General features: G+C 39.4%; 2 protein-coding genes across 6 annotated transcripts in view; one reads left to right on the top strand and one right to left on the bottom strand.

The window, feature by feature from the left end:
- Positions 1-889: 889 nt before the first annotated feature.
- On the top strand, positions 890-15,853 carry COCH (cochlin). 2 transcript variants are annotated; one of them, XM_086709994.1, is made up of 12 exons: positions 890-1,062; positions 1,859-1,916; positions 2,008-2,055; positions 4,125-4,281; positions 5,390-5,523; positions 6,029-6,091; positions 7,162-7,206; positions 7,293-7,440; positions 10,459-10,562; positions 11,307-11,533; positions 11,703-12,219; positions 14,867-15,853. In XM_086709994.1, the coding sequence occupies exons 2-12, from the start codon at positions 1,883-1,885 to the stop codon at positions 15,040-15,042; spliced, it is 1,653 nt and encodes a 550-aa protein (XP_086566120.1). In that variant the 5' UTR covers positions 890-1,062; positions 1,859-1,882; the 3' UTR covers positions 15,043-15,853. The 2 variants fall into 2 exon arrangements, with proteins under 2 accessions (XP_086566120.1, XP_086566121.1); XM_086709995.1 differs by lacking the exon at positions 890-1,062 and adding an exon at positions 1,411-1,512.
- Positions 15,854-18,586: 2,733 nt separating this feature from the next.
- The window catches only part of STRN3 (striatin 3), a 107,119-nt gene continuing 100,174 nt past the window's right edge, over positions 18,587-25,531 (bottom strand). For all 4 annotated transcript variants that reach the window (XM_086709993.1, XM_086709990.1, XM_086709991.1 and 1 more), the window contains 2 exons: positions 20,320-20,406; positions 18,587-20,235 (listed from right to left, as the gene is read on the bottom strand). In XM_086709993.1, the coding sequence (XP_086566119.1) occupies positions 20,066-20,235; positions 20,320-20,406 (257 nt within the window). In that variant the 3' untranslated portion in view covers positions 18,587-20,065. The remainder of the gene's footprint in view (positions 20,236-20,319; positions 20,407-25,531) is intronic.

Raw genomic sequence — 25,531 nt, 5'->3', positions numbered from 1 at the left:
CTCTTTCTCTGCCCCTCCCTCACACTCTGTCCCTCTCTTGCTCTCAAAAATTAATAAGCATTTAAAAATCTTTTAAAAAGCAAGTACACATACATGCCACAACATGGATAAACCTCAAAGACATTATGTTCAGTAACAGAGGTTGTATTATTCCATTTATATAAAATGTCAATAAAGGCAAATGTATAGAGACAGGAAGCAAATCAGTATGGCCTAGGGCTGAGGGTGGGGAACAACTGACTCAATGAGGAGAAGGGGTCCTTTTGGGGGTAAGGCAAAGGTTCTAAAATTGGATTGTGGTGATGGCTGTACAACTCTGTAAATTCACTAAAAATCATGGTTTTATAGCATATAAATTATTGCTTATTCTTTGGACTAAATAAAACTATTTGAAAAAACGATACCCTGCCACCTCTTCTGGGTATGGAGATGGTTCCTAGGCTGCTGTGGAGGTCACTGCCACGGAGGTCACACTGCCTGTCAATTCTGCTTTCTCCCACTTCCACCTGTTAAAAATTACCAGGATGAGAGAGGACACATTACCAAATCTGAGGTTCTGTGCAATCACTACAGACAACAGGTCTGGGAACTGGGAGAGGCAATCAAGCATAATTCCTTCCTGACGCAGAAAGGAAGAAAAGGCAAATACAATGAGGGGCCCGGGCCACCTCCAAAGCGTGGCCTTGCGCATTACAGTGAATGGAGCCCGCTGGAGAAAAACCGATTCCAGCAGAAACCAAGTCGGAAGGCTGCTGGATCCCTCTGGTCGAAAGAATAACCAATCAGTTGACAGGGTTTCTAAAAATACCAGGGACGCGTTTGCCAAACCTAGGTTGCGTTTGCTTTAGAAGTAGGAACTCCGTTTCCACGCGAGCACGAAGTTGGAAAGTTTGGTTCCGAGGCCGCGTGGACCTGGTAGCTCTCTGGGGGCGCAAGGCCTGGGCGGGCGGCGGCCCTGGGTCACCTCAGCCGCCTGGGCCAAAGCAGAGCCGGGGTTCACCGCGAGGGCCGCAGCTCCGCCGTCGGGAACCGCGAGTGGGGGACCATCCCTCCTCAGCCCGGGTGAGGCCGGCCCCGCACGTCGGGCAGCCTCCCCGCCCGGAGCGCAGTCCAGCCGGGGCGGCCGGCGCCTGGGACCCCGGGCTCACCGCGCGCTTCCCCAGGCGCGGGTCCCACCGCTGTCCTACACGCGTTCCCACACCCCTGACGCCGGGTCCCGCGGGGTCTCCGGGACTCTGCCGCAGGCCTTCGCGCCTCCCCTAGGGACGGACGCGGCGTCCGGGTGGCCGAGGTCCGCGCCGCGGGGGGAGGCGCCTGGGCGCGGGCCTCCCCCCGGGACCGGCAGGGGGTGAGGGCGGAGCTGGCCGGCCGCCGCCCGGCCCCGGGGGACCGGCTCCCAGCCCCCTCCCCACGCGCCCCCCGCACAGTGCTCATGCGCGCGGCCCGGCCTTTATAGCGGCGGCGGGAGCCGCGCTTTCCGCACTCAGGCGCAGCCGGGCGGATCCGACTCAGGTGCGGAGCCCTAGGCGTCCGGCGGCGGGCGTGCGGGTCCCTGCCACCTGCTTGTCTGAGTCTCTCCTTTGTCGCGCCCAGCTTCTTTCTGTCTTGATATCGCACCCCCTCCTCCGGGCCGAGGTTGCACATCGATGCTGGGTTTGGCTCGATTTGCAGCCAGAACATCGCCTCCAGATAGAGCGCTAGCTCGGGGGCAGCGGCCTCTTAGGTCTCCTCCCTCCCCTCCGCCGCCCCTGGGTTTCCGAGGGGTGCGGGATCTCTAACGGGAGGGCCGGCCCAGTGTGGTGGGGACGTAAGGGTCTCCCTTCCCGAGAGCCTCCCTTGCATTTTCCCTCTCTCCCAGGACCGAGCAGCCCCCTCGACCACCATGTCTGCAGCCTGGATCCCCGTTCTCTGCCTCGGTGGGTACGCGCTCCTCCCCGCCCCCCCCTTCCCCTCGCACCAAGCGGGGTGGAGGCTGGGGCGATCCCTCGCGCTGTGTTCTCTTCGCAGGTGTCTGTCTGCTGCTGCTGCCGGAACCTGCGGGCAGCGAGGGAGCCGGTGAGTTACGTGTTCACGGGTCAGGGAAGCAGGGCTCGGTCCAGGCGGTGGGAGGGGCTGGGGGCCGGCGGGTTGAAGCGCCCCCAGACCGAGTCCCTGGACTGTGGCCCTAGGGAAGGTTCAAGGCGCCAAGGTTGGAGCGGCTGTCTGGCGCACCCGCATCCATTCCCACAGCCTGTCTACGCGGGCTTACTCATTTCTCCCGCGCGAGGGGGCCCCTGGTATCCGATGGGGACGTTCTTCCCCAAGGCGCCGAGAACGAAGCCTCCTGGAATCCACTCGCCACGTCGCGGGAGGCACCTGGCGACGCGATCCTCGGCATCAAAGGTCAAGGCGGGGGAGTATTCGTTGAGTCCCACCAAGAGGCACACTAGTCCCGGGTTGTCCACGGCGTTTGAGGCCAGGGATAAGCCTCCCAGACCCGACTAAAGACTGCGAGAGCTGACAGGGACAGAGAAATGCTATGTCCCACCTTGCTTGAACCCCTGGTTTCTAGGAATAACCTCTATTTGTAGACCCATTTCATATTGGAGAGAGTCTAAAAAACAGTTTGTTCCACATGTATAAGTCCGAGCATGGGTGTGTGTGTTTTCTACAATATAAAAGGCAAACTCTTTTTACAAAATCTATCCTTTGTTTTCCTGAAAGGAGGAATCAGGGTAAGTAAGACACCCACACACTCACTCACTCACTCACTCACTCACTCACTCACTCCCTCCCTCCCTTACTCAAGTCAGCATTGGCAGCTAAAGGCAGAGCCTCTGATGACACCAAAAGTGGTAGGAAGGATTCAGGCTGTTTGATAACAGGTATGGGGCGCATAGGTTTGAGGCTATTGTTTTTGGTAAGGATTTTAACTTGCACCGCGATCTTTAGTGTTGCACAGCTAAGGAGTCAGGATTGTACTTGGCATCCTGCCTTCCCTTCCATGGACATGTACAGTCCAGGGTGCAGCTCAGCACAGAGAGCTTTGGGAAGAGGGTCATTGTTAGAGGCAGGCTACTCAAAGGGGCAGTATGACCAGATAGTATTACTGTCTTGGGGAAAAGGTGCTTTTTTGGTTTTTTATTAACATCTGTTTCAAAAAGGTTTGGGTAATCACAATATTCTTGTGTTTGGAAAGGGGTATTTAATAACATTATTCTCAACTTAAAATTTATAGTAAATTGATGAGTTAACATGTGGTATTATATTATCTTGTTACATGTTGCCAATAACTTGTGTCTACCTAACATCTTTTGTAGTACAAACTTCAGTTCCTTATTAGTTGGGTTGGCTGTGTAAAACTTGAGAGTATTGACACTGTTTTCTAAAAATGCATTCACTGTCTGATAGATCTCTCTGGGCAGATTTTGACCAGAAATAAGCAGGTTCAGTTCAGATAAAAATGCTTCATTCCAAAGGGACTAACTTCCCTGATTCCCTGATTCTGATTCCCTTCCCTGATTCTGCAGAAGTTGAGCTGTGTGACCTAGAGCAAATTAACCCCATGGCTTTAATTTCTGCATCTGTAAAATGAACGATTGAGCTAAATGACATTTTGTAAAGTGAAACATCTTTTTACTGGCCTACTTAAGAGATAATTTTAAGACACTGCAGTTGGAGGAAAACTAGTGTAAATGGTCTTCCAAAGCAAAGGATGAGACTTGAAGAGGTTTGTGCATGTGTCTATGAAGATATTCCTCATAGGCTTGGCCCAGATATAATATCGTTAGCTCAGGCAACTGTGTCCACAGTTATCACTGTGAGATTTTTACGTTTCTAGAATGAACTAATAAATGGTGACTAATGTCATTTTCCAGTTCTGATATATTCCCAGTTATATATTCCCAAGCTCATAAGAACTGAGAAAATTCTCCCATTAGGCTTTGGAGTGGTTGAGGACTAGATTATATTGGAAAGCTGGGTTTTGGCTAGCTAAAATCTGGAATGGTGTGGTACATATGTTAATATTCTTAAGAAGTGTAGAACTTAGGGAGGTAAACCTTCAACCTCAGACCCTAGTTTCCACCTCCCCATCCCCCTCAAAGTCCCAAGAATGGTCACTACATTCCCTCCTTTCTCTTCAGTTCCCATTGCTATCACATGCTTTACCCGAGGCCTGGACATCAGGAAAGAGAAAGCAGATGTCCTCTGCCCAGGGGGCTGCTCTCTTGAGGAATTCTCCGTATTTGGGAACATAGTGTATGCATCTGTATCAAGCATATGTGGTGCAGCTATCCACAGGTAAGCTGAAACATGCCAAGGGGAGAGAAATCCAAGTGTGATGATTTCCTTTCTCTCTTTAGCCACATGGACGGACCCACTATCTTCTTTCTTTTGGTGCCAATTTTGGCCATAGAAGATAGATACATTTTTTTTAACTATTTTTTTTAACGTTTATTTATTTTTGAGACAGAGAGAGACAGAGCATGAACGGGGGAGGGTCAGAGAGAGGGAGACACAGAATCTGAAACAGGCTCCAGGCTCTGAGCTGTCAGCACAGAGCCCGACGTGGGGCTCGAACTCGCAGACCATGAGATCATGACCCGAGCCGAAGTCGGCCGCTTAACCGACTGAGCCACCCAGGCGCCCTGATAGATACATTTTTAAGGTTTTCCTGGATATCCATGAAGCACCAGCTACACAAAGTAAGCTTTCTGACTAAAGACAAATTGTATTATTTCTTGGCAGCTAGATTCCTGTGATTTTAGAACATTCCTAATCATGTAATATATTAGTGAGTTTTTACTGTGTGCCAGACATAGTTTTAACTTCCATGAGAACTTGAGAATTGTATAGGGTGGGTACAATTTTATTCCATTTTATAGATGAAGAAACAACTCAGTTGCCAAGGGTCTTGCCCACGGTCATCATTGTTAGGCAAGTGCCAGAGCTGGAAATGAAAGGCCAGGTCTGCTTCCAGATCCCGTATTCATCACACATTCTGCTATCCTACAAGACTTTGTGTGTGTGTGTGTGTGTGTGTGTGTGTGTGTGTGTGTGTGTGTGTGTGTGTGTGTTGTCCAAAGACATGTAGTTAAAGTACCTTAGAAAACTAAGAAAATTATTTGGTGCTCTTTAACCCTGAATCTCCGAGCTGCAGGGAATGGGATCTTATAGGTATGTTCCTATCAACATTTAAGAAGTTTGACAGCATAAAACCATTTTTTCCCAGGCAGATGTTGTACCTATGTTAGCACGTTTTTAAAAAGGCCAACAGCATCCTTAGATGTCTTCCCTGATAAACTATTTTCTTGATTATCAGAACAATAGATGTAACATGGCACTATAAGTCAGTCGGATACCCCTGGAAAAGTGTGGGTAGAATATCGTTTGTTTTTCTGTGTTGCAGGGGAATAATCAGCAACTCAGGGGGACCTGTACGAATATATAGCCTACCAGGTCGAGAAAACTATTCCTCAGTAGTTGCCAATGGCATTCAGTCTCAAACACTTTCCAGATGGTCTGCTTCTTTCACAGTGACAAGTAGGTACAATTACATTGATTTTACCTTTGTGTAAATATTGCCTGACTCTCAAAAAAGTTTTCTGCTGTTCTTAGCCCAACGTCTTTGACTTTGATAGAAAAGCCTGTGATTAAGACTTGAAAGAGTCAACTATGGGTTAGAATCAGCGACCTGGACAAGCAAAGCCCACTCAGGCCAAACTTGGCTGAATGGAGGAAGGATAATCTTGCTGTTAGAAGGTTGCAATAGAAACTTGTGATCAGAATGCCCTGACACTTACAAGTAACACTAAATCAAAAAACTAGTGAATGAAAATGAATGTGAATTCATTTTTGGTGATCCTTTTAAAATACAATTTAATAGATAAGAATTCATTTTGGTCTTTGAAACTCGCATGAAGCAATTACTCATGCAGTTGCCATTACTTGATTACATTTATCATCCCATAGACACCTAAGTTAGATTCATTATATTTTGATGGTAAAGAAGGAAGAGGAAAAAATAGTCTTCTCTTTATTTTAACAGAAGGTAAAAGTGGTACCCAGGAGGCCACAGGACAAGCAGTGTCCACAGCACGTCCATCAACAGGTATGGAAGCTATCTCCTAGTAGCCTGGCACAACATTTAGAAGTTAAAAATAAATGTGTTGTTGATAGCTTTCCTTTAAAAAGTAATTGACGTTGGGGCACCTGCGTGGCTTAGTTAAGCATCCAGCTCTTGGTTTCAGCTCAAGTCATGATCTCACAGTTTGTGGGTTCGAGCCCTGCGTTGGGCTCTGCACTGACTGTGTGGAGCCTTCTTGGAAGTCCTCTCTGTCCCTTTCTCTCTACTCCTCCCCTGCTTGCTCTCTCTCTCTCAAAAATAAGTAAGTTAAAAATAAACAAATAAAAAATTAAAAGTGATGTTAAACACAAAACCAGGGCACCTAGGTAGCTCTGTTAGTTGAGCATCCGACTCTTGATTTCAGGTCAGGTCATGATCCTGGGGTTATAGGATCGAGCCTTGCGTCGAGCTCTGCACCAAGCATTGACCTTGCTTAAGATTCTGTCTCTCCCTCTGCCCCTCTCTCCTGCTCGTGCCCTATCTCAAAAATTAAAAAAAATTAAACACAAAACAAATATCTTAAGTTTACTAGTGCATTATATAAGGAAACATTTTATATTTCAAATTCCTATCCTTCTATTTTCAATTATAAACTCTGCCAGCAAACTTTCTCTTCAAGTCCTACTATTTCTTTCTGATCTAATAAACCATGCCTAGAAACTGGACAAAGTGACTTCCTAGCTCCATTCGTCATATGAATAAAAGGAATTCAATGTGTGTCCATTTTAACAAAGGCCAGGAATCTCCTTTCCTAAGATTGTGGCAGTTTTAAAGTCAAAGAAATTAAGAACATTAGAATCTAACTCTTGGCATTTCTGGTCCTGCCTCAATTGTGGGTTTGAGATATCAAGTCCTGAATTGGTGGCAAGGCTTACAACAGTCCTGACTTCTTTGTCGGGGCATTTCTTCCCCAGTCCAAAAAGCTGTGAACAAATTAATTTTTTTACAAAACAAGTGTTTTTAAGAATGGCACTCCTTGTCACAAGCTTTTCCCCATGTGGGCTTCTTGCTATGAAACTGTCTTCCTATTGATGCCACTGCTTCCTTTGTTTCAGGTAAACGACTAAAGAAAACACCTGAAAAGAAAACTGGCAATAAAGGTAAGAGTCCACATATCCATTTGGGAAAATAACATTCTCCCTCCCTTTGAAACTGCTAACGGAGAGACATGTTTGGGTTTTCACAGATTGTAAAGCAGACATTGCATTTCTGATTGATGGAAGTTTTAATATTGGGCAGCGCCGATTTAATCTACAGAAGAATTTTGTTGGCAAAGTGGCTCTAATGTTGGGAATTGGAACAGAAGGACCACACGTGGGCCTTGTTCAAGCCAGGTACCAACTTGTTAAAATGGAAAGAGACTTGATGATAAAAGATCAGCCGTTTTAGTGGATACATGTATTTCAGTACAGTATAAACACATAGAGTTGTGGATAGTCTGAATCCCTGAACTGTAAATATAGGATGTAAGACTGCCTAAGCAGATGGGGTAGGTCTAAGTGCTTCCTTTTTGGAATAAAAAGATTTAGAGAATTTGATGACCAGAAGATAGACTAAAAAGGTTTTGTTGTTCATACAACAAAATTACCTCTGTACAAATTACCTCTGTACATATACTCTGCTCAATTCCTGATTCTTCTTTGCTGAAGGAAGAAATTATAGGTCTGTTTCTCTTCCCTATTCTGTCATTATTCTTTTAAACATTTCCCATAGTTCCATGAGTGCAGATCTGAAGCTCGATCTTTTTAATTTTATTCATTTAAAAATAATATTGATGGCTTTTAGGAAAATAATATGCTCACTATAGATACCTTGAAAAAACATATAAAGCACAAGAAAAACAAATTTCCCAAATATGCTCTCCCGAGATAATCACTATAAAATGTTTGATACCCTTTCAGTATTTTAAGAAAATACTTGCTTGTACATGTGCATGTGTGTGTGTGTGTGTGTGTGTGTGTGTAATTGAAGTATGGTTGACACACAATGTTACATTAGTTTCAGGTGTACGACATAGTGATTCAACATTGTGGATTATGCCATGTTCCCTGCAAGTGTAGCTCCCATCTGTCACCGTCAGATGCTGTTACAGTGCCACTGACGATATTCCTTATGCTGTACCTTTTATTCTCTTGGCTTACTCATTTCATAACCGGAAGCCTGTACCTCGCATTCCCCTTCCACCACTTTTTCCATCCTTCACCCCTTTCTGCATAATGTGTTTCTTTTTCAAAAGCTCAAACTATAAAAATGTTTTATGTCCTGTTTTTTCATCCCTTTGTATTTTGATCATTTTACACCACAAATGCTCTAAATCGATGATGTTTTAGAATGTTCCTTTGCATGACTGTTTAACTGTTCTTCCATTTTTTTTCACCATCGGACATTACATTGTGATTAACATCCTTATGTCACCCTTGTGCCATCTTTGATTAGTTCATTAGACTAGATTTCTAAAAGTGAGATTGGGTCAAAAGGTTCTGACATTTTTAAGGTTTCGGATACAAAGTTCAATTGCTTTCTAGAAAGTTGACCCAGTTTAAATTGCTGTCACCAGTACTACACCTACTAATTTCTATTTCATTTATTCTTATGTTATGTTTTACAACTGGTTCTTAATTTAAATAGAATTTTTTTGGTATGAGAATTTGGTATGAGAATTTTTTGGTTTTCTACATAATTTAACTATTTGTCCCATATCTTTAAAACAGATGACTTTATTTCATTGATTTGTAATGCCAATTTTATATGCAAGTTAAGCAAGTCAGTTTCCTTGATCTATAAGCCAATTCTTACATCTTTTCTACAATGCTCTGATAATTGTAGCTTTATTGTACATTTTAACATCCGGGGGGGGGGACAAATTCCACTCAGTACTTTTCTTCTTACATTTTTTTCTTTGCTATTTGTATCCAATTCTTTTTCAAGATGACAGCTACACTATCTCGTAGAATCAAACAAGACTAGCTTCTCTATAAACTTTGAGACTTCTAGTTTACTGATTAAAAAAAATTTTTTTTAACGTTTATTCATGTTTTGGTAGAGACAGAGTGTGAGTGGGGGAGGAGCAGAGAGAGAGGGAGACACAGAATCCAAATCAAGCTCCAGGCTCTGAACCGACAGCACAGAGACTGACACGGGGTTCAAACTCACAGATTGTGAGATCATGACCTGAGCTGAAGTTGGACGCTTAACCGACTGAGCCACCCAGGCACCCCTATAGTTTTCCTGTTTTAGGAAGAGCCTCAGAATAAACTATATAAAGAGTTTATATTTAAGCAGAATAACAATGTAACATTAAGGATGCAAAATTAAGAATAAATCTCCTAAATCACAATTGGGATAGTTCAAAGTGACCATTAATGTGAAAAGGTTATCTACCCATAATATCTGATTTTGTGGCCCAACATTTCACCAGATATACAGAAAGATATGCAGAAGTACAGTCAGTGCTATACTTTTACCTCAAAAATCTTGACTTAATGGCAATTGATAATACTAAGATCTTAACATTTTGCACTTATGAAATACTGACTTACCTAAAAACCAACCCAACAAATGGTTGTGTAACTGTTTTACTCAACATGGTCTCTAATAAACGTAGAGTAGTGATAAAAGTGTGTTGAAATCCTTTTACTATTAAATATGGAAAGTCCCAAATATTACAATATACATAATTTGAAGATCAGCGTATGTCAATATCATTTTTTATAACACAAATCCAAAATTGTAATACTTGATACATTTTCTTGTTATCTTCTCATTTTTAAAACGTTGGCCTCGGTGTCCTTGAAATTGCCTCTTCTAACCAGAAGCCTGAGTTAATAGACCCACACTGTTGAGTGCTTCCATGGTCTCCCACTGGAACAGACCTAGTCTCACACCCAGTCACCTTCCAATACTCTGGTGCCCTACTCTGCAGATTTCCATTAAGCCCAGTGCCTTCAGCTAAACCTGGTTTCAGGTGTTCTGGAGCCAGACAAACCTGAATTTAAAGTGCAGCAGTGTTTTGTTGGGCAACCTACCAAAATGCTGTGAGCCTCAGTTTCTTCACTTACATAGTAGGGATAGTAGTTTACACTTTGTAGAGTTAGGATGAAATGAGATGATACATGTAATACGTATTTAGCATATTACCCAGATAAACCCTCAAGGTAGCAATTGTTTTTGTTACATTTCTGCAAGATGCCTTGAAATTTAAGTAAGGATGCAATACTTTAGTTGACTGTACACTATGGGATTAAGAAACTTAGGCATTGGCCAATTTACTTTTTTTTAAGTTATATAATGTTGCTTGTTTTGCCTTTCCAGTTCTCTCTAGATAACATTTTTTTTCCTATTTTTCCACTTAGTGAACATCCCAAAATAGAATTTTATTTGAAAAACTTTACATCAGCCAAAGATGTTTTGTTTGCCATAAAGGAAGTAGGTTTCAGAGGGGGTAATTCCAATACAGGTAAGTAGACTTTGGCACCTGGAATGTAACACAGGAGAGGGTTATGAAGCAGTCAGACATGTCAAGCAGCATTAGGCTATTTTATTTAAGCAGATGTGAAACTCTTCCTCTTGACACTGAAATCTTGGCTAGGTTTGTACTTGATCATCTAAGATACTCAATTTATAATGAAAAATATGCCAAAGGGTTAATTAATATTGCTTGTTTAAAACAAGCCAAAAAAGTATCGTGATTTATAATCCTTATATTGGATACAACAGATGCCACTTTAGAGAAGTACGTGTTCAGCAAGTTAAAAAGAAGCAAAGATCAACAGACTTGTTTAACAGATTTGTTAAACAGACTTGTTTAACAAATGCAGATGTGGCAGAAAGAACTAGCTTAGCACTATAGACCCTCTGAAGGGACATTTCTTGTTCTGAGTCTTTAGAGGTAATCAGTCACTAAGGGGCTAGATAGCAAAAGTACAGTGGTGAGAGTCAGTTGTGTTTCTGATGATTGATGTAAGGTAAGGAAAAATGAGGCTTCTGGGAGGTGATAGGGGAAGTAATGTGGGTTGTGAAGACAAAAAAAAAAAATAGATCTGATGGATAATTAAACTTTTGCATCTGATGCATCTATTATAGAACCAAGTTCTATGTAAGTTAAATTCTTAAACTTTTGGTGTCATCAAGTTGGTACAGGGAGATAGAAATGTCATTTGAGCAGCAGTGCTGCTCCAGCTTGCTTCTTCTTCAAATCTAGGAAAAGCCTTGAAGCATACGGCCCAGAAATTCTTCACAGCAGACGCTGGAGTAAGAAGAGGGATCCCCAAAGTGGTGGTGGTATTTATTGATGGCTGGCCTTCTGATGACATTGAGGAAGCAGGCATTGTGGCCAGAGAGTTTGGTGTGAATGTATTTATAGTTTCTGTGGCCAAGCCTATCCCTGAAGAACTGGGGATGGTTCAGGATGTTGCATTTGTTGACAAGGTAAGGAGGTGAGGGGTCTTTTCTGTTAGGGTAGTTACTCAGTTTTTGGACCTTCAGGCATAGTGCTGACTGGCCCTTATCTGGATTAACTCTGAACATTCAAGATTTAATGTTTTTATCATTTTTAAGAAGACACACTTTTTGATCCCGTTTATGTCTCCCCCATTAGGCTGTCTGTCGGAACAATGGCTTCTTCTCTTACCACATGCCCAACTGGTTTGGCACCACGAAATATGTAAAGCCTCTGGTACAGAAGCTCTGCACTCATGAGCAAATGATGTGCAGCAAGACCTGCTATAACTCAGTGAACATTGCCTTTCTAATTGATGGTTCCAGCAGTGTTGGAGACAGTAATTTTCGCCTCATGCTTGAGTTTGTTTCCAACATAGCCAAGACTTTTGAAATCTCAGACATTGGTGCCAAGATTGCTGCTGTGCAGTTCACCTATGATCAGCGCACAGAATTCACTTTCACTGATTACAGCACCAAAGAGAATGTCCTAGCTGTTATCAGAAACATTCGTTACATGAGCGGTGGAACAGCTACAGGTGATGCCATTTCCTTCACTGTTAGAAACGTGTTTGGTCCTGTGAGGGATAGCCCCAACAAGAACTTCCTGGTAATTGTCACAGACGGGCAGTCCTATGACGATGTTCGAGGCCCTGCTGCTGCTGCACACGATGCAGGTAAATTCTTGTCCTTTGTCTGGGTAGGGAACTGAGGAGGGGTTCAGTGAGTTTTGTAAATATAAATGTAAGCATTTATTTTATTGAACAAACACGTATGTAATGGCAATCATTGTTCTAAGAGCTTTACTCAATGTTAACTGACTTAAGTGTCAAACCAGTCCTATGAATGTCATTCTACAGATAAGGCAACAAATTTCCTCAAGACCACAGCTAGCAAGTGGTGAGGCCAATATTCAAACCCAGGCATTCTGGCTGAGTCCACACTCCTCACCACTGTATTGTTGGGAGAAGTGCCATGAGAACCATGTCATGTGTCAAGGAAGCATGTTACAGGTGCTTATGTTGGGCCCAAACTTGGAATATATCCCCCCACCCAATCACAATTTATCATAATTTACCATGAACCTATTTGATAATTTATCCTTTTTTAAAAAGTAGTTTTGAGTCTGGCATGAGTTTTCTAAGATGTTAGAGTCTCCAGTAGACTTTAATTCTATTCCATCTAAACTTCCTTTTTAGATTCTTAGTCTTTTTTTTTTAAGATAATAAAAACACACTCTGATGTTATAAAACAGTATAAAAAGGTCTTCTTTCTCCCTTACCCCAACCTTAATATTACTTTTGGCAAAGGCGACTCATTCCTGAAAACATTAGCATAATGTGTTGCTGAGATCAAATAGGGCAACAAAAAGCTGACGTTCCCTTTCCTGGGATAAAACTGAGTGATTGTGGTCCAATAATACTTAATAAAAAAAACAAAAAACAAAAACAAAAAAAAAAACGCTAACTTGGGAGAGGGGAATTAGCGGCCTTGCATTTTTGTATACTTTTCCACACTTTTCCCTATTTAATTCCTCATGACTTAACTTTTTCCCTCTTACACATTAGCCACTGTTATATACTTTTATATTGATGAAATGCTGTTTAGTAGGGTAGAGAACCCATCCGCGCAACTTAAGCTATATGTTGGCTTATTTATATACATCTAGCTTGTTTTATCCATCAGTAGCTAACCTAAATCGAAGACCTGTTTGCTATCATCCTTCTTAAAAACGTATCTTACTGAACTAATTTGTGGTTAACAGGGTTCAGGCTAAATTAACTGAACTAGATTAAATCAAATATATTTCCCCAATGTAATTAGCTGAGCTTCAGGAGGTTATGCCACACCATTTTCATGAAAATTATCCTTTAGAGATTGTGAAGTGCAAGTTAACAAAAGCGGGAATACAGGTAGGTTTTCAAGGCTAGGTCGTAACTTTAATTGTTTAGCTCTGACCCAATATATAATTACAATCTGAGCTTCAGTCAGTCTACAAGTGAGGAAAACTGAGGGGGGAAACTTTTTGTTTTCTTTTGCCAGGGGAGGAGATGGGAGTATTGAGTGGGGTAATAAATCAGAAATTGTTTCAAGGAGCTTTTACATAGTCTAAACCTGCTTTATTTACATCTCAAGTATTTACAATTTTGAGCACTGAATACCATTAGAATGGGGATGAAGTCCTAGAAGTGACTTCAGAAGCTCTCCAAACATAGGAAATTTCACTCAAAAGAAAGATGGTAGGATACACTAAGAATGTGCTAAACAACTACCGCAGTTGGATTGAGGTAAATCAAACTGGTGTAGTTGTCACCTTAACCAAAATGTAGTTGGAATACAAGCCGCCTACTGGTGCAAGGGAATGTAGAGGTTATGCCTCATTGTGTAACTAGAAGAAATTATTCCAGCTGCACAGACCCTTTTCTCTTTGGCTGTTTTTTTCACTAGATTTTTGCTTTGGGGTTAGACACTGACCATTTCATTTTTTACGTTTTAAGTATAGTTTTAGAGAGCATGTGGGCACAGGAGTGCACACCTGAGCAGGACGTGGGGGGGAGGGAAGGGGGGAGAGGGAGGGAGGGAGGGAGGATATCCCAAAGCATCCAACGCTAACAGCGGAGTGGGGAAGGGGCAGAGGCATTGGGGGGGGGGCATTGTAGTGACAACTACACCAGGCATTGGGGGGGGGGGGTCAGTCCCACAACTGTGAGATCATGACCTGAGCTGAAAACAAGAGCTGGAAACTTAACCAACTGAGCCACCCAAGCGCCTAACACTGACAATTTCTGACTACTGGTCATTTTGCCAATGTAACATACACATCAAAATTGCAAAGTTCTCATTATTCAGACTAGTCACCATTTCCAATGCAAGAGCCTTAGAAAACTTCCATTTATGTATCCCAGACTCTGTTATACTGGCTAGGCCTCCAGTCTAATGATTAACTGGAGTGATGGTAGCAGGCAGACCATTCTCCTGCCAATCTCAGGCAGTTTTCACCATTTCACTAAGTATGTTATAGTTATTTATTTTTTTAAGAAGTTATCTATCAGGTCATCACATAACTTTTTGTCAGTGATCATGTGATTTATTTGCCAATGTGGTAAGTTATACTGATGGCAAACTTTTGGTTTGGGCCCAACTGTTTAGCCATTCTCATGACTGTTTAAACCTAGCTAACCATTTGGTGAAGGAGATTTAATCCTTCAGACATTATAGAGCTTCCTCTCCGAGTGTAAACTGAGTCATGAAAAATAATTACGCCTGGTTTTCTATATAAGCTGCAGCTTGGTTCTAATGCATGCAAAAATATTTTCATTGTAGGTATTACCATCTTTTCTGTTGGAGTGGCTTGGGCACCTTTGGATGACCTGAAAGATATGGCCTCTAAACCAAAGGAGTCACATGCTTTCTTCACAAGAGAGTTCACAGGATTAGAACCAATTGTTTCCGACGTCATCAGAGGCATTTGTAGAGATTTCTTGGAATCCCAGCAATAATGGTAACATTTTGACAACTGAAAGAAAAAGTGTAAGAGGATGTAATGTATAAGTCATTTTCTCCTAATACTGAAATACTATATAGCATACTAGGACCAGATACAAAACTATTATATTAAAAATGCCAACAGCTGTTTCAAGCAAATAAGCATTCATTTAAAGCTACTACCTTATAATTACAATTTAGAATTATTAAACATTCTGCTGAGGCTTCATAATCATGACCCTTATAAACTCTGGAAACAGGAGATATTGTGGATCCGAATCTTAAGAATTCTAAAATGCGTATTAAATGTACAGAGACATAAATTCCATAGCTCAATAAAAGAATCTGATACTGAGAACAAAAGCAACATTCCTTCTCTCATCATTCAGTATTAAATATATAAAGAGAATGAAACTTAAATAGTTCTTTAACTCAGTTCATATGTAAGTCATTTTTCCCATAATGGATGTTGTCTTAAAACCAGTAAGAGTTATTACTTAATAAAAAGTTTTAATTATGAATCAAATGGAAGGGAATGAAGTATCAAGCTTCTTTTGTAGTGTATTTTCACAATAACATAACTGAACTATCTCACTGAATAAGATAGAATTGTCTGATATTTTTCTATTTATATCCTTAATTTTATATGTGTATAGATATATTTGGCTTATACTCTAAAAGTCATCCATGTACTGAAAAAAATGTTGGTAAATTTTTACTTACCACTTTAAACATTTGGCTTTAAGGAAAATCACTTATTGAAAATGGAACTGCAGGAAAAATTATTGTAGTTTGACCAAGCAAGAAAACTGTTAGTGACTATTATTCTAAGCTGCTTTACTTTTATTATTCCAAGTCCTCCCTCCCTGGGACATGGTAAAAAATCCTACATTCAGTACTTTATGTAGAAAGACCAACCTGAATTTTTTCTTAAAATTTTTATATTTATTCATTCAATTGTTTATTGAATGGCTACTGTTTAGGCATTATACACAGCCACTACCAAGTTAAACAGCAGGAGATGCTCTTACTTAGTTCAACAAAAATGTTTTGTAATTAACATTTTTACTTAAACATGCTTGTAAAGTTCCTAAGAAAAATGATCACAATGCCCTTAATATAGAGCTCTCCCTTCAGATACAGGTGTTGTCATCCCATCTCGCTTGTCTACAGGCAGAACCTGTCCTCCCCCTCAGCCACCTGTACATCCTAGCTCCCTCCCCACACACACTGATCCTATCTGAAACAACTTACAAGTTGACCTGAAATAGGTGTTAAATGGTCTACAATTACTACTTATACTCCAGTAAATCTCTGGAGTCCAGGGATTTTATAGGTGTGTAAAAGCAATGAAAGCAGCATGTATGAGAAAGGCAGAACTGAAATTGCCTTGGACAATTTTACATAAAAACTTGACAAAGTATGGGAAGATAATAAACTGACCCTTTCCTATAAAATGCCACATATATCCACGTAACAAGAATTTTCATTTAATTAAACAGGGGCACCTGGGTGGCTCAGTCAGTTAAGCGGCCAACTTTGGCTCAGGTCATGACCCGCGGTCTGTGAGTTCAAGCTCCACATCAGGCTGTGCTGACAGCTCAAAGCCTGGAGCCTGCTTCAGATTCTGTGTCTCCCTGTCTCTTTGCTCCTCCCCCACTCATGCTGCCTCTCTCGCTCTCAAAAATAAAAAAAAAAATAGGTTTAAACTTTTACACCACAAATTCTTGGCTGAGAGTACCACTCCTTGAAAAATTAAACTCAAATGAAAACCCAGCCTCCAATTGTCTTTTTTTTTTTTTAAAGTTATGGCTTCCTGCCCAGTGCAGAGCCCAATGCAGGACTTGAACTCACGACCCTGAGATCAAGACTGGAGCTGAGATCAAAAGTCGGATGTTTAACGGAGCCACCCAGGCACCCCCTCAGTACCCCTTTAAAACGCTTTTATTTTTATAAAGGACAAAGTTCTGAGTCATCTGAAGTAACCAGGGAAACTAACATTCTGACTTAAAGAGCATTAAGAGCAGAAATGACCCCTTTATTAAGTTACTATCAATTATTTTGTAAAAGCAGTAAAGTGTAAAGCACACTTTAGCAGGCATGCCTATTTTTCAAATATGCTATTTATAACATTTAATAAAGGTGTTAAGTGAGATGCTGGTCTTTAGTGGATAACTTACTTTGAAATGTGAGAAAAGTACACAAAAATAAAATATGAAAAAGGCAGAATATGATTAAATATTGAGAAAGTCAACATACTAAAGTTTGTATATAAAAATATTAAGCTTTATAAAGCACCATTTAATAGTCAAATGAATAATTTCCCAGAAGTCACAAATGGAAACACACAAAATAAGACTTTCATTTTGCATCCTTTAGTCTCTTCCAAATGTTTAATATTGTAGAGAAAAACACGACCAAAGTAGAGAAAAGTAAACATGTTTTAATTTTTATTCATTTCCGTTTCAATACATACCCAGAGGTGAATGTTTTATGCACTGCAGTGATGATAATCACATTTCAGTTAAACAGTAATGCACTGGTTTGGAATTGCTGCCGGAAACCATATTAGCTTTGGAAAAATTATAATTTCCAAAAACAAGAAAAAATGCCCCTTAATTGGTTAAGTTGAATCTTCAGAAAATCAAAAACAAAACAAAAAAAAACTTTAGGAGTATTTCTGAAAATTTTTAGTGTTTCAGCAGTAATGACTAAAATGCACACTTGGATTATGGCAGAAGACAAAAGTTCACAATATAAACACAATGTAATTTCTTTTACCAAGTAGGCATCCAAATAGAATTTTGCCACCCTAATTTTTGGATAGAACTTAAGAAAAAAATTTTTTTAATTTTTATTTTGAGAGCGAGACAGCAAGTGGGGGAGAGGCAGAAAGAGAGGGAGACAGAATCCCAAGCAGGCTCTGTGCTGTCAATGCAGACCCTGATGAGGGGTTTGAACTCACCAAGTATGAGATCATGACCTGAGCTGAAGTCAAGAGTTGGACACTTAACCAGCTGAGCCATCCAAGTGCCCTTTAATGTTACCTTCTAACTGCATTTGCAATTTCCTTCCAAGAAAAAAGATATTACCTTGTTGAAGAAAGAAGTTTTGAGACACTAACACTTAATACTATTCATAAGGACAACTTTTAATTAATGAGTAATGTAATGCAGTTATTTTCTGAACTTTTTTGTGGAAACAGGCTAGATAGGAATGACAATACTATTAACTGAAATCCAGATTCAATAAAGGCATAGAATGTCTAAGGAAATGATTGAAAACTGTATCTCTGCTTTTCCTTTCGCTGTTGTGAACTATGTAACTTATACCAGTAGAAGATTTTTTTAAATTCCCAAATGGGGTGAAGTACTTAGAAAGTTATTAATACTGTTAAGTGTTCTAATCTTATTAGAGTCTCAAGCAATACCATGTTTAAAAGAATAGCATAAAAATGAAGGACTCACTGAGAAATCATCTCCATTTCCTACTTTAATGATGGAGAGTAAAGTATTGCACTTTATTATTCAACACAAAATAATGTAGCCAACAGTAACATACAGGTACACAATTTAATATTTATTATATGCATTTTATATACATTATTTTTCAACAGCTGTACGTTTGCTATGTGGTACAATCTTAAAAATTTGCTGATTCATAGTTTGTAAAACAAAAACCTTACAAAACTCATCAAAACTCGCAAACTGATCAGAAAAGTTTTTGGAAGACTAGAAAAAATACTTTATTGTCTTAATCATGCATTACACAAACAAAATCTTTAGTTACACCATAAAATTAAGCACATCTGAAAAAATAAAATGGGATAACTAGTCCAAACACAGATTTCTGTAACCTGATTCAACTATTTTTGTATCCTATTTGTAATGCAAATACAATTTTACCCCAAATATTTTTAAACAAGATAGTTTTGTTTGGAATCATGGTAAACCAAGATATGCATCTGGGGGAAATCACCTTGGTTTGTAACTTAAACTATAAAATATTCCATTTTTAGTCTATTTTAGACTATTCAAAGAGTTCCAAAATAGATATACAGGTTCCTTTAGCACATTAATAAAAGGATATAAAGACCAACAAAAAGTGAAATAAATAATAGGCTATTAGCAAGATGGATAATCCTTGATAAATAAACTTGTAAATACAGTAAGATGTACAAAATATCACATAGTGATAGGATGCCAAGATTAGTTCATTTTTTTTTTAAAGAGTTCATCTGGAGTACTAAACCCCACTGTTTCATTTTTAATACACTTAATAGTCCTTGGTTTATATGAAGACAATTATGTGATGATGAAGGTGATTTAGCATCTTTATGGAAGGACTTAGCTGAGCTGTATTAGGCAAAAGAAGGAAAAAGTGTGGTTACACGGCAGCGGGTCAGTGAGATCTCTGTGTTTTAGGGTTGTATAATGCAGAAAAACTTCAATACAATCTTGAGCACTGTTGTGACAGGCTAAATATATAAAAAGACTTATAAAAACTAGAATTTTATCCAAACATTTTGTGCAACTAATGCTAAAATATTTTAAGTTAAATTTTCTTTTTTTTTTTTTAAAGCAAAATAAGTTTAAAAGGGAATCTGTGGCATTCAACTGATAAACAGAAAATCACTAAGAGATGAAAAAAAGCTACTCTTGGAGCTCACTTTCCCCCAACAAGAGCACCACATTCCTAACCCTAAGGCAGCACACAGAGTCCAAAATAAAAGTCTTTTTAAGATCAGACTCCACATTGGCTTAAAGATACCTAAAAAACAGACATACGCTCAGTTCATATCCAGTACAGGCCACAAATAATGGAGTCCTTTTTATTTGTCCCACGAAATACAGTAATTACAATTAAATTAATGAGCCTGACATTAAGATGTGATTTCCACCAATTTATGCCTGCCTTGAATAGCCTTCTCCAGGCAGATCACATGTAGTGTCATATCAGTAACCTTGTTGATGGCAGTGATGCAGACCCTCTTTCTGTCCAAGCAAATCTGTTGTTGACGATGTGATTTTTGCCGATTCACACAAATACTTTGGCAAGGGCATCAGCCCCTGCACTGGCAATATATGCTTTTGATGGATGGAAAGCAACATCATAAATTGATTCATCTAATTTCTTCCTATGTGCTGTTATTTCTTGTACACATGTCTTGCTGTCCAAATTCCATAATCTAATAGAACAGTCATGGCCTGTAATAAAAGAATAAATAAAGTATGTTACTAGGTAATGATTCTTTTATAAAGCTTGTGGCAGTATAGTAAGTTCAGACTTACTTCCAGACATCAAATAGATTCCATTAGGATCTACTGCTAGACTTGTAACAGCATCCAAATGAGCTACCATAGAATGGATCATTTTACCTAAATAAAACATAACACAGAAGATAAAGTTTTCACAAATAGTTACCAACTTGAGAGATCAGAAACCATAACACAGCATCAACATAAAATAGACAATCACTATAGCAATATATTTTTATTGTGGTAAAATACACATAACATAAAATTTACCATTTTAACCACTTGGGAAGGTACCATTCAGTGGCTTTTAGAGCATTCGCAATGATACGCAACCATCACCATTATCCAGTTCAGAACATTTTCATCACTGCAAAAGGAAACCCGTACCCATTAAGTAGTCACTCCCTATTTCTCCCCTTCCCCCAAGTCCCTGGTTACCACTAATCTACCTTTTCTATGATTTAGCCTATTCTCGATGCTTCATACAAATGAAATCATACACATAACATGTGGCTTTTTGTGTGTGCCTTCTGTCATTTAAAGGTTTTCAAGGTTCACCCAGTATACAGGCATATCTAGTTTTACTATGCTTCACAGATACTGCAGTGATTTTACAAAATGAAGATCTGTGGCAACCCTGTATTGAACAAATCTAATGGCGCCATTTTCAATAACATTGTTCACTTTGTGTCTCTGTGTCAGTTTGGGAATTCTTGCAATACTGCATGCAAACGTTTTCATTATTAATATATCTGTTACGGTCATCTATGATTGGTGCTTACAACCTAGTGAAAGCTCAGCAATGGTTAGCAATTTTTTTGCAATAAAGTTTTCTTTCATTAAGGCAGGTACATTGGTTTTTTAGATATAATACTATTGCACACTTAAGAGATAACAGTATGGTATAAACATGACTTTTATATGCACTGGGAAATGAAAAAAATTCATTTGACTCACTTTACTGCAAAATGGGCTTTAATGCAGTTGTGTGAACCCACAATATCTGTGAGGTATGCCTGTAATAATTTTTTGAAAGAATTTTAATTCCAAGGCAGAACTTTCCCGGTTACTCCTAAAAAAGGCATCTGTGTGACAATCTGACAGTATCTGGTAGACAGTGAAAAACATAATGACTGTATGGTTGCATCCAAGGTTTAAGATCATGTAAACTGGAATTAAACTAAAAATAGGAAGAATCTTTCTCATTAAGAAATGTAAAGAGTATTTCATCTATGGGGTTCCTGATAAATAAATCACTATGGGATATATTCCTAACTAAAGATTCTACTGTTATCAAATTCATTTATCCTTTGAAATATTAATCATTTTGTACATTAGAAACAAGAAAGGGGAGAGAGGTGGGAGTATATCAGAGAAATTATTCTGGATTTCCCCAGACAGTAACAAAAACACTGTTCTGGAAAACGGGATTTAATGAGTATTTTCAATGAAGATTTGGAAGAAAATGGGATTCAATGGCAAGTTAAAATTAAAAAAAAAAAAGTTACGGGTACAAAGTTGTGTTGCATAAATACTTTGGGGGCAGGGGAATTAGCCTCCGCACTGGCAGTATATGCTTTTGGATAGACAGAAAGCAACATCATAAATTCATTTATCCAAGAAGAGAATAAAATAGCAAATACAGATACTTAAAAAAATTTCCTCCCCTTTCACTCAGCAATGAGTCTTTACTATTCAAATGCTTGAGCTGCTCCTAATGAGAGGCCTTCTCCAGAATTCTAGTTACAATCATTTGCCATGTTTCTGGTCCTCTGATGACATTCCACACTGGAATATGAAATATATCTACTTTTGTTATTTGCTACAGCTACTGGCCTGAATATAAAACCACAACATAATCAAACGTGCAAAAAGTTACTTTGAAAAACATAAAAAGTCCTATCACTTTCTGGCAATACTAAGCATGTCATCAGTTAAGTACAAAATTAAGTCTCTCATCATTTCAAATGACATCTGTTGGTTTTTCACTAATACTAACAGAATAATTTTAGGGATTCTTCTCTACTACAGAAAAATCATTCAACATACTATCTTTAATTGCTTAGTCCAACACAATTCATCTATCAGTTCTAGAATCCATTCCTCACAATATGCCTATAAAAAAACCAAGTATGAAATTGTTGGCTTCCAGGACAATACTTTCAAATAATTAGGGGTTAAGCAAGATTAGCTTCTCTGAAAAAGTCAAATCTATGATGGTCACTCTTAACTCACAGATCTAGTGCTAACTTCTTTCCTGAGAATGATCCTGTATCTCCTAAATTTAACATGTCTTAAATACAAAGAATTCTTTCATCCAAACAGCAGAAATGCCCATTTCTTTAAGGGTACTATAATCTTCCCAGTTTATCTCCTGTGCACTAAATTAACCCTCACTATGAAAACCTGAGTCAGTTTAGAGTCAACCCTTCCTCTCCCCAAATACGTGGAATGCAAAACCAATGTGAATGCTGGGCTTCCACTGGTAAACACAGAAGTCACAAAACTTCTGACACTTCCCAAGAATTAGGATTCCTCCTTTCTCAACATATACTTAAAGCTTCTCACATTTAACCAATTTTACTTTTGCCTCATGCCTCTGCTACTACCTCTCTTTGCTGACCAAAATTAATTCTTTCCTTCTGTAACAGAGGCAAATAGAAGATACATGCAGTCACCTGTTCTCCCCTCCCTGGCACCTTAAGCCCTTGGACTTGGACAATCAATATCATGGGCCGCTAAGAAATGGGGACAAAAATAGGTATTAAAAAAACGTGGATTGTGGAAGCAAACTGAAGGAGTGTGAATCCCAACCCTTTAATTTCTCTCTGCTGTGTAACAATGAACTAATTATATAACTTCTTTTAAGACTTTTATTTCAAACCTAAAATGGAGACAATAATAATATATCTACTTTACAGTTAGTTATAAGAGGAACAAACATGTTAATATATGTAAATCTAATAGAACAATGTCTCACTTGCAGTAAGCAATATAACACTAGGGTATAAATTCTAAGAGGACCAGACATTTTGTTTTGTTCACCAAGCAATGAAAACTATGCCAAGGATATGGCAGACACTCAATAAATTGTGAATGAATGAGTCCACAACAAATTCAGTATCTTCTGTTTCCAACTTCTCCATATTACTCACTTATACACCTTCTCCTAGACTATCACTAACTAAATCTCTCAGGAACAGTATATGCAACACAAATTTATATCTCTACCAAATTTTAAAAATCACGAGCCCTTAATATTTCTCTAGAATAGTAGAAACTGAAATTATTTAAAGTCAAAGATCTACCAGATAATGCAATTTAAATAATCTTTCTAAACCAATTTTATAAACCCCTACTCAAATATTTTAAGTGGTTTTCAGTGTATAGTATAAACAAAAATCCATCATTCTTAGCCTGGCTCTGAAAAGTTCTCCTCCATTGATTGGGTTTCTCTTCTCCAAACTTACCTTTTTGGCGTTACCTATAAGAAACTTCTGTTCTAGCCCAAGTTTCTACCACCATGCTGACTCTGCTCAAAATATGCCCTTATCTGGAATTTCTTACTACCTTCTTTCCTTAAAACAACAACAAAAAAACCTTACCATTTCTTTAAGGCAAAGACCAAACCCTTACTACGAAAACTCCTTTATCTAGCATGGCTCATTTTACTGCATGTACGAGTGCACACGTGCACGTGCATGTGTGCAAGCACACACATACATCCTATTTCCCCAAACAATGATAAGCTCCCAGAGAGCAGAAACCACACCTTACACAACATATAGCTAGTGTGCGTGGAATACAAAATGCTAAATATATTTTTGCTGTTAAAATCTAAGCACTTATTGAATCCATTCATAGTATCAATTTCTATAATGTTTGAGATTAAAAAATCAATTAAATATATTAGTCATTTGCCAGAATATTCTATTAGAAACTTAACTAACTGGCAACATCAGACCAGTTATGGAAATATTCTAGTTTGTCACATTTACTTTTTTTTATTTTTTTAATGTTTTTATTTATTTTTAAGACAGAGAGAGAGCATGAGCAGGGGAGGGGCAGAGACCGAGGGGGAGACAGAATCCGAAGCAGGGTCCAGGCTCTGAGCTGTCAGCACAGAGCCCGACGTGGGGCTCAAACTCACAGACTGTGAGATCATGACCTGAGCTGAAGTTGGACGCTTAACTGACTGAGCCACTCAGGCGCCCCACATTTATTTTTTATAAAGTTTTTTTAATGTTTTATTTATTTTTGAGAGACAGAGAGCATAAACAGGGAAGGGGAAGAGAGAGAAGAGAACAGAGGATCTGAAGCAGGCTCCATGCTGACAGCAGAGAGCCCAATGTGGGGCTTGAAGCCACAAACCGCAAGATCATGACCTGAGCTGAAGTCAGATGCTTAATCGACTGAACCACCCAGGTGCCCTTAGTTTGTCACATTTAAATGAATTAACATTTTTCAGGGAAAAGTTTCTTTGGAAACAGTATATCTGAACACAATTTAGTTTAACTCAATGTTGTTATGTATAGTGTTTACCTGTGTGTGAAGTGAGACAGGATTTAAAATTTTTTTTCACATTTATTTTTGAGAGAGAGCAAGACAGAGTGTGAATGGGGGAGGGGCAGAGAGAGGGGGCATGGCGGGGGGCACAGAATCTGAAGCAGGCTCCAGGCTCTGAGCTGTCAGCACGGAGCCCGACACAGGGCTGGAACTCATGGACCATGAGATCATGACATGAGCTGAAAGTCGGACGCTTAACCGACTGAGCCACCCAGGTGTCCCTAAGTGAGACAGGATTTAAAAATAATTTTTTCATTGTTTAGAGCCTATCGCTTTGTCTTTACATTACAGATAAGGTAACCAGACTAGTTAACAGAAAGAATAAATTGGTAGAATTTGTAAATGATCTGAAAAACTATAGGCTCCTCGTTATTAAATAAAATTTTATTACTACGTTCTTGATTTCTGCCAATAAAATAGCTCTAGAGAATCACATTTTGCTGTTAATACACTACTAAAATTCCTGAACCTCCCCTTACAAATATAAATCCTCAATAGGTAATTAAAAAAAAAAAATCTCTTTATAGGAGCACCTGGGTGGCTCAGTCTGTTAGGTGACTGACTTCGGCTCAGGTCATAATCTCACAGTTTGTGGGACTGAGCCCCATGTCTGGCTCTGTGCTGATAGCTCAGAGCCTGGAGCCTGCTTCAAATCCTGTGTATCTCTCTCTCTCTGCCC

The sequence above is a fragment of the Puma concolor genome, chromosome B3 (assembly GCF_028749965.1).
Source record: "Puma concolor isolate L17-30 chromosome B3, mPumCon1.1.hap2, whole genome shotgun sequence".
NCBI lineage: Eukaryota > Metazoa > Chordata > Mammalia > Carnivora > Felidae > Puma > Puma concolor.
The sequence above is the reverse complement of the archived record's forward strand: the minus strand, read 5'-3'. Positions and strand labels throughout refer to the sequence as shown.